The sequence below is a fragment of the Limulus polyphemus genome, unplaced genomic scaffold, assembly GCF_000517525.1.
Source record: "Limulus polyphemus unplaced genomic scaffold, Limulus_polyphemus-2.1.2 Scaffold1130, whole genome shotgun sequence".
NCBI lineage: Eukaryota > Metazoa > Arthropoda > Merostomata > Xiphosura > Limulidae > Limulus > Limulus polyphemus.
In genome coordinates, this window is record NW_013666740.1 from 306,700 (window position 1) to 316,302 (window position 9,603).

At 30.2% G+C, this 9,603-nt stretch overlaps 1 protein-coding gene across 2 annotated transcripts in view; it reads left to right on the forward strand.

Annotated features, from left to right (window-relative positions):
* The window catches only part of LOC106462275 (macoilin-like), a 67,869-nt gene extending 59,174 nt beyond the window's left edge, over positions 1-8,695 (forward strand). The window contains exons 10-12 of one of the 2 annotated variants that reach the window (XM_013922175.2): positions 451-574; positions 4,047-4,221; positions 5,649-8,695. In XM_013922175.2, coding sequence (XP_013777629.1) covers positions 451-574; positions 4,047-4,221; positions 5,649-5,881 — 532 coding nt within the window. In that variant the 3' untranslated portion in view covers positions 5,882-8,695. The remainder of the gene's footprint in view (positions 1-450; positions 575-4,046; positions 4,222-5,648) is intronic. The other variant, XM_013922176.2, reaches the window with a different exon arrangement.
* The last annotated feature ends 908 nt before the right edge of the window (positions 8,696-9,603 follow it).

Genomic DNA, 9,603 nt, shown 5'->3' on the forward strand with positions numbered 1-9,603 from the left:
AGTAGAACTGACATTTTACTGGTATTTCAATGATTAATGTAAATGTTTTCTATCTACAGTAGAACTTACATTTTACTGGTATTTCAGTTATTAATATAATTTTTATCTATAGTAGAACTGACACTTTAATAGTATTTCAATAATTAGTGTAAATGATTTCTATCTGCAGTAGAACTTACATTTTACTGGTATTTCAATGGTTAATGTAAATGTTTTCTATCTACAGTAGAACTGACATTTTACTGGTATTACAATAATTAGTGTAAATGATTTCTATCTACAGTAAAACTTGCATTTTACTGGTATTTCAATGATTAATATAATTTCTATCTATAGTAGAACTGACATTTTACTGGTATTTCAATAATTGGTGTAAATTATTTATATCTACAGTAGAACTTACATTTTACTGGTATTTCAATGATTAATGTAAATGTTTTCTATCTACAGTAGAGCTGACTGTACAGAAAACTGTAAAAATCGACGAAGGGATTTAGAAAATGATATTAAACAACTACGCCGTGAAGTGAAAGTCAGAGAAGACCAGTTGCGACAAATAGAAAGAGAGGCACAAGTAAGTTTTTACTTTCTAACCAAATGTATAATATGGTGGAACTCAAACTGGATTTAAATATTTGGCAATGATTTGATCACACTTTATTTTCTACATGAAACATTTAAAATTATTTTTTAAAAGTTTGTTTTAATGGTGTACTAAATTTCAGAAAGACAGTTATAGTACATAATGTTTTCTTCATGGAATATTAAACTTGTTGGTCACACCTTTAAGAATATATGAAATAGTGGGTAGAAACTCGAATTAGCTGTAAGTTTGTAGTTAGAAATATTAGAATACTTGGCTCAGAAAATATGAGCAACAGATTAAATATGTGTATCTATTAAATTTTATATCACAGTATGGAGTAAATTAAAGTTGTTATATAAGATTCATCTGAGTGTAATAGCAAAGTAAAAGCTGAATCACTTGCTTTTTATCTAGCCTTTGAAGGGTTATTTATCTATTAAAATGTAAAAATTCAGAATTTTAGTTTGGAAATGCTTTTTTTTCATAATCAAATTTGGATTAAATATAAAGTAAAACTACAAACCACTATCCAAATACTATTCTATTGCTAATTTCAATTTACAAAAATTTAATAAGTACAATACTTGGACAACTTGTAAGCTTTGATTAAGAATAGAATAGCAGCAGCAACAATAAGCATTTGATGCATGTGTACAGTAACAAACATTAAATTTTTGAACATTTTCGATTGTACATATTTGCTTGGTGAGTACACTCCAATGTGTGTTTGTTACCATACACACATGTTCATCAAATGTTTATTTTGTTGCCATTGTTCATCATTAAACTTCAATTACCACTGAATGAATCTGTTGCTAATGATGAAATTCCACTAAATTTCAAGCTTACACCAAGCTCGAAACTGTTAGAGATGAATATAATATTTATGATAAGCAGTCACATCTGTTTCTGGAATTTGTAATATTCTATGTGTATGCAAGTCTTATCACATTATTTATCAGGTGATTGCTTGAGTCGTATGAATCTGGGAAAATTGGTCTCTTTCCTCTTCTTTTTTTAAACTCAAAACCTGCATGTACTCAAACCATGTTTTTTACCTATGCTAATTATTGGTATATTTCATCACTTACTCCAATTTATGAGGTGATTTATTGTATTTGATTATTGGTTAGATCAATTATTCTTATATAAATAGAAATGAAACATTTTAATGTCCACCATCAAGTTGCACTGTGAAAGATCTTCAAACAAAGTAATATCATAGTCTGAAATAAATATGTTCTGAATTTTTTATTGCTCTTTATAACTAGATTACAAGCTGAAAAGGTGTTAATTGTATAGAACTATAAGGAAAAGTTGGAATATTGGTATGTCTTATATGCTTGTGTGCAGGTCTGGAAAATTTGGAAAGTCAGTAAAAAACATTTTAGAATGTGCCCACCCTATAAATGCAGATATGTAGATTTAAGACTAGTTTTCAAGATAGTATACAAGAGTAAGGATCTAATTTAAGTATGATAGTGGGTACAATGGATTTCTATAAATAGAAAAATGGAGAGTTGCAAACTTTTTACAAATTGCTTCAAAAGATTTTATTTGTTGAGGGGAGGGAGTGACCAGTTTTATCCTTAACACAAATAAAGATTTATCTGGCCAAGTCTCTATGTCATTTGTTTTAATGTTACAGTATGCCATCTTGTCTCATTGTTTGTTACAGCTAACATTATTTCAACATCGTACACTACACATTTTTTTTCCCATTGTCACCTAGCATCAAGTGTGGTTTAGCTGTTCTATTTCAGCAGAGGCCAAAGGTTATCTTTATTAACATCATGGTTCATCATATTCTTGGTAGTTTACAATACATGATGTGAGTTGTACTTTATTCAAGAATCCCTGTTCTCAACAATCACAAAATTAGAAGGAAATGTGTGAGTTTGTCTTGACAACATCTGTTGTTAAGCCAGAAATATAGACAACTAGTGTGAATAAGTGTTATTTAGTCATCCTTCAGGATTTGTTGGATGTCCCTTCATTAGTATAAATTACACAAAACCGAAGGGATAGATGGAATTTTTTCACCCTTACATGTGAAGAAAACAGAATGCCAAGTCTATAAATGAGCATTTATGGGACAGATTTCGGAGTTAAGCATTTCTGTACCCCTGAAAAACTTTTGATAAACATTTTGGATCCTTTTTACAAATGTAATAAGCATTGCATTTTCTTAATGAAACTTGTGGTTAGCCTTCTAGAAGGAGTGGTATCATCAAAGATCTTTTCTGTAACTGATTGTTTAAAGACATCTGTCATCAGTCTACTTGTGGTTAACCTTGTAGAAGGAGTGGTATCATCAAAGATCTTTTCTATAACTGATTGTTTAAAGACATCTGTTGTCAGTCTATCAACATTGACAGTTGAAAGTGTATACCTGTACCACTAACAAAAACTGAGTGTAAATCACGGGTGACAGACAGAGGGAAGAGATGATTTAATAGATTTGTAAAGTGAAGGAAACATAAAACTGTTCCAGTTGAATGACATCTTCAAAAGTAGGCAGGAATTAATTATTACCTATTGAAATGTATGAAGGGCATTACATAATGCAGCCACCAACTACTAGTATCAATCACATATCTTATACAGTTGAAATATGGAGAAACCCTCACAAGGCCCAAGATGCTATTTGATTGACTCAGACAGTACATACATCTGTAGGAGTGCATTGGTATGGGAAATGTTACTGTAGATGGTTAAGTACTTAATTTGTATAGAAGGGTTAAGAAACTTTGCAGCATACTTGACAGCTGATACTGATCACTTCTCAGTGCTGCATTTTCACCCTGATGGAGATGGATAAAGGATTTTCCAAGATGATAAAATTCAGAAATTCACTATGCTACTATAGTCCGAACTTAGTTTGACAAACATGACAGTGGATTCAGTCGTCCTTCTTAGAAAGCTCAATCATTGAATACTAACCCATTTCACCATCTTTAGGTGAATATCATATTTGGCAGCTCCTCTGTGAACACCTTTGCTCTATTTGCATACTACATTCCTTGATAAATGAGATTAGTTGAACGAAACTCATTCAGAAATCTTATGAAGTCTATGCTGTGCTAAGTCTAAGCTTTTATAGTGCTAAAAGGTGATTTGGTACTAAGCAGAGGTCCTAATAAAGTAGCCAGGCACTGTATGATCTAAATGCTACAAATCATAACAGAAGCGTGAAATCACACTTATGCAGTAATTGTGTACTTATTTCATGCATATTAAAGCTTTTCATATTTTTTTTTATTATAGATAGATTGATATCATTCTAGCTGTTGATGATACATTATATTAGATATGTCATAGAAACCTCACATTTTAGCCTTTATGCTTATAATTTGTGAGGCTCTTAGCAAGAACATGTGGAGAAGTATTTACTGAAAACATGGTAAATTAAATATAGTTTTATTATGTAAAACTAGCTTACCAAATCTCTTTTTCACAGTCTCTACGACAGTACAAAGACAATCAAAATGATACTGAAGTTTTAATGTCAGCTCTGTCCGCGATGCAGGACAAGAATACACACCTTGAGAACAGCCTGAGTGCAGAGACCCGTGTAAAGCTAGATCTCTTTTGTGCATTGGGAGACGCAAAACGTCAGGTGGAGATCACTCAGTGTAAGTTAACCATGATTGAATATATTGGTTGATAGTTTCATTGGCTCCATAGTGGTAAATGTTAATATGTTTTGGTAACCAACATTGACTATTCCTTCATTTTACCAATAATTACATGTAATGTTATATTGAAAGAAAATAACTAGAAGTACAGGTGCTACATATACATGATTAACTATGTGATGTTATAGAAGGGATCATGTTTTAAGAATTTTTATAACATAAAGAGGAATGTAGAAGATGAAATTTGTTTGTTTTAGACGTATTTTTTTATATTTTTAGGTAATGAAATAATTCTGTATGAAAAAACAAACATGATTTACTCTTGCATAAAATGTTTCTTTTCCAATTGAGTGTATACTTATTGCAATGAGGTTCTAGTTGTAGGACTTGACCAGAATTAGTAAAGTTGATAGGCATCAAAATTAATGTTTGGTTTTTTATTATCTTTGGACAATGTAATCTAGTTATCATTCATTAGTATTCTGCCAGGTTTGGGACTCAAGCCATAAAATGTGAATCAGTATGTAATTGTCAGTCACTGTCTTCTTCTGCCTTCCTTTTTAAATCACTGCACATTTTTTCTTCTATGACTTCTTTCTTCTTTGTTTCCTTATTTTTTCAACAAACCTCCTTCCTCTTGCACTATTTCTAACACTTCAATTATTATTAGGTGTAATAAGAGAACAATATTTATAGTAAACATCCAATAATTGTAACCCATTCAGGGGGTGTTTGAAAAGTAAGCAGACAAGAATAACCTAATGGAGGAATGTTTTGTTTTGCCTTTATTTTATATCAAGAAATTACACAAATTAATTTTTAGTGTCTTATAAAGTAAAATTGCAAAAATAAAAGTGCCAAAATAGGAATACACTTTGTAAAGACTCCAAAGAAGTTGATATTTGAACTTCATGCATTATGAGTTGCAAGTTGACCTTAGCACAGCAATTTTATTAAATTATGATTGATTTACTGGTGACAAAGATACCACTTTTGAAAAATAATTTTTGTGTGTGTGTTTGAAGTATTATATTAAAATCATATAAAATTTTAAGATCAAAATTAAGCTATCTATATAGATCGGAACTAAAAAAACTAACTTCTTACATAATTAAACAATTTTATAGAAGCAGCATAAGTCAAAAGAAAAACTAAAACCAAAAATCACTTTTGGTCCCTGTAAATGTCATACTGTTTGACCAGCTTAGGAGATTTTAGTTTTACATAAACCCATGCATTATGATAACAGTGTCAAATAACCTTCATAAATGTGAAAATCATTTGAAATTATTTTAAATATTAACGATCATTAATATTAATGAAATTGAAGGAAAAAGTCAGTACTTGCAAAACACAGTGTTAGAATTATGATTGATGGAAGATGTTTAATGGCTTATCTCTGGATATATTATTAACAATTTCAGCATTGCTTACCCAGAAGGAGAAAGAGATAGATGAGCTAAAGTCCAAGGTGGCTGAGGTGATGGCTGTTATGCCGCCGTCTTCGACCTATGCAGCAGTTAGTCTGGAATCAGATATGGTGTCCTCCTCCATGCTGTACTCTCCCAAGTTCATGTCAGAGGATAAAGGCACCAAGTCTTCACTTGACCCTAATGCTTCCATTTACACCCCAAACATTGGTTCCTCGGAAATGTAAACAATAACCTTTTGGCAGTGCTTTTAGCAAAATTTGCTTTCCTCCTTCTCTTTTTTTTTTTTTGAGCCAATGTAAAAGGAAGACACTATTTTCAGATAGATAAGCAGATTTAAATGTTGCTGAGAAGAAATAGGTTTTTATTGTTTATTACACACAACAAAAGCATTTATGTAAAACAAAAAGTTCAGGCCACGTACTGTATCATTGACTGATCTAGTCAGTGTTTTAAGAAATATGCACTATGAAGCTTTCTTTTTATTATCCACCAGGCTTTCACATAGTTTTTTTTTAAAAAAAAAGATCATTATTTATGCTTAAAAAATATGTAGTTATCCTGTTAAATAATGATAATAAAGATTTATTTTAAGGCATTATTTCACTTAAATCTGTAACCTGAAAGGTAGTACATTGGTGACATTGAAAATAAGGTAGTGTTTCAATGCATGTAGAACAAGTTTTTGAGTACTTTATGTTTGAAGCCTGATATTAATATTTTTATCTTTGACTGCAATGTAATATTTAAATTAATATTTATACAAAGAAGAAACTTGTATGATTAATAGAATTTTAAGTTAATATTTCAGTAATTTTGTGATTTATATTACATCCAAAAATACACAACAACATTTTAGTAAGCTAACAAACATCAATGTGTGCTTTTTTTTTTTTTAGAAAAGAAACTTAAAGAATTTCAGTTTACATTTGTCACACAAGTTTATGGATAATACTACATTAAACTCAATATTGCCTGTTTGGTTTCAATCTTTTTATTAATTTAAGTTATCCTGCACATTAGTTATAAAAAATTGTCTTTCTTACAATTTATTTGTATGATGAAGGAATTTTTAATTGGGTGATGTTATTACTGACAAGAAGATAGCGTTAACTTTTCCTTCTGTTCTTGAGATTAAGAACATTATAGCTAAACACTGAATAGCTTTTTTTCTGTTCAGATAAGGTATAGTGACTTTATTTGTTGTCGTTTCCAATGAAGGTAAAGTTATTACAGTAGTACTTTGCAGATTTAAACATGTTTAGGTTTTTGATAGGGAAAGTAATGTTTAATATTAAATATATTTGAAGAGTTTAAACTTTTGTGAAATATCCTTTATAAGCAGTGAACAGATTATGGTTTCCTGGACTTTTGTGTTTCTGTTTGCTCCTGTTTTTTCAATTAGCAGTTCTTCATTAGAATGTCGGAGTGAACTTGAAAACAAAAGTGTTTCACAAGTAAGTGCTATAAATTAACAGAACTGAACCTAACAATCAGCACCCAAGTTGTGCACTCCCTGGCTTTTTTCTAACTTCTTGAATTTCTTTTTTCAAAAATATTTGATGTCAGAATGTGAATCATATAGGGAAAAATATAACAGGAAACTAATCAATAACATTAGATGAAAAGATGCAACTCGATAAGAGTTCGTGCAGAAAAAAAAGACAAAGTACCGGTGTTTCTAATTAATATATAAAGTTGAGTATGTCATGGTTTTATTAGAAAATTCTCTAAAACCATAGTGAGAGCTCTCTTTTTTTTGTCTGGTAAATAAACTGTTTTTTGTTTTCTAAGGATCCTTTTGTAAGAAACAGCAAAACACCAGACATGCTTTTCATGTTGAAATAGGTTAGCTATTTCTAAAGGCCATCATCAGGCTTCAAAATTGTGTTAAGTTTATTGATGATTCTAAAAGAATGATCTTGAATTTGGTTTCTGTGTACAAGCTTTCATAAACCAATAATGTTATGTTTGTGTGCCATACCACATCCAGAATTGATTAATATCTTTGTTCAATATTTGTGAATTTTAGTTTTAAGAGAAAAGAACGAACATCCTGGGGAGAGAAGTTAACAAGCCGAAAACCTGCAAGATGTTCAAACACTACATTGAGATGGTAGATAACACTAAAGAAATACCTTCCTCATAATCTGGTTTTGAACTTGTCAGCATGAAATTAATCTAAAATGCTGAATAAAAGCTACTTTTATTGTAGTATATATGTACGGCTGTAATATATTACTAACTGTATATATGTACAGCTGTAATATATTACTAACTGAAACTTAGATGTCTTTCACTCAGACACTTTAGCATGTATAAAAGCATTATCAACTTTGAGGGTTACACGCACAATTTAAATGCTTATTTTGCTTCTTTGTGACCATATTGCAATTCATTTTAGCATTTAGTAGTTATGTTACATGTCGTCCTTTAAATTGGCTCTTGACTTTTTTTTTTGCCCAGTAAGTATATTACTATTTTAGAATTTATATCTGTATACTGTAGATAAAGTTTGTGATCCTAAAGAAGTAATTATAATTTCCAGCTAAAAGAAATTGTATCATTAAGATAAAACAAATAGTTTTCCTATTTCATATTGGTTTTTGTTGCATTTTTTACTGGAAGCATTTAGTTGTCTCAGTGATGAAAGATGTAAGTAGGTTTTTCGTAATCATTATGTTAACATATTTTTGTGGTTAAGAAGGAATTAGTGATGGATGTTTTTCACTCAGTATGCTGGTAAATGTTAAGATAATAAGATTCAAAGTTGTTCGTAAAAGTGGCGTGTTGTAACTGTTTTGCTTTCAAGTGAGATGAAAGTCACACCAATCATCTGATATTCTTTGCCGTTTGCCATTAGTATGATGATGGGTGACGTCTTCCTAAGGAAATCCAATTTCTAGAAGTATACATACTGATAGATATTCTGTACAGTTAAATGCTGTACACTTTTTTTTTGTTAATGTTTTATTTGGTGACATTGTCATCCTGTTTTCTGAAGGCAGGAAAATAAAGTAATTCTACTTCGTGGAAATGAAGATTATATTTCATTCATCTTTTTGTCACCTTTCCGAGTTAAACTTAATTACTATTACATCTGTTTATTTCAAGTGCCACAACAATTTACACGTTCTGGAAAATATATTAAATATCATGAATTACAATGAAAGAAATTATCAATGAAAAAACAAAATATCTTATTTCTACATGTCGTTTTTTGTAGTTTTAATAAAACCCAAATTACATAAAGCACAATTCTTTTTTTCACAACTTAAAATACTTGGAAAGTGTAAAGAAGAAATTGATTCAAGGGATTCAGTTATGACGTGGAAAAAATATTTGAGAATTTCTTAGAAGAATTAAGTAGAACTTAGGATAAATGGATACAGATTTAAGAAGAATTAGTGGTATCCACGCCTGAAAGTTATTATCAACAACAAATACGAAATATTTTACTGGAAGATATTTAGGCAGGAAACAGATTCTTGGAAAGGAATTAGGTTCCCCAGATAAGAGCAAGTGAAAAGGAAAAACATTTTGACAGTATATTGCATGATTTATGAATGAGAGATTCGCTAATAGAAAGTTTGCTTTTTGGAAAAGCTTAAGAGCAGAAAAATTAAGTAAATTATGGAACAATACAATTCAAGAGGATCACCCCATTAATACCTTTTAAATTTCGTGAAACAATTAATGAGGCTGTTTTAAATAAAAAATAAAAAAATTAAAATAAGATCAAAGTAAGTGGAAGATTGAATTAGAAGCTTCTAATGCTAGTGTGAAAAATCAAAAGATAAAATTAATGGTAACCTTCTCGAAAACGTGGAATTTATATAACAAGAAGGCAGAATGTGGAAAAGTTTTTGAAGCATTGGTAGATTATTGAAAAGACTCATGTAGAGTAAAAGAAAGAAGTGAAAAAAAAAGGAAACAACATAGAAGTAAT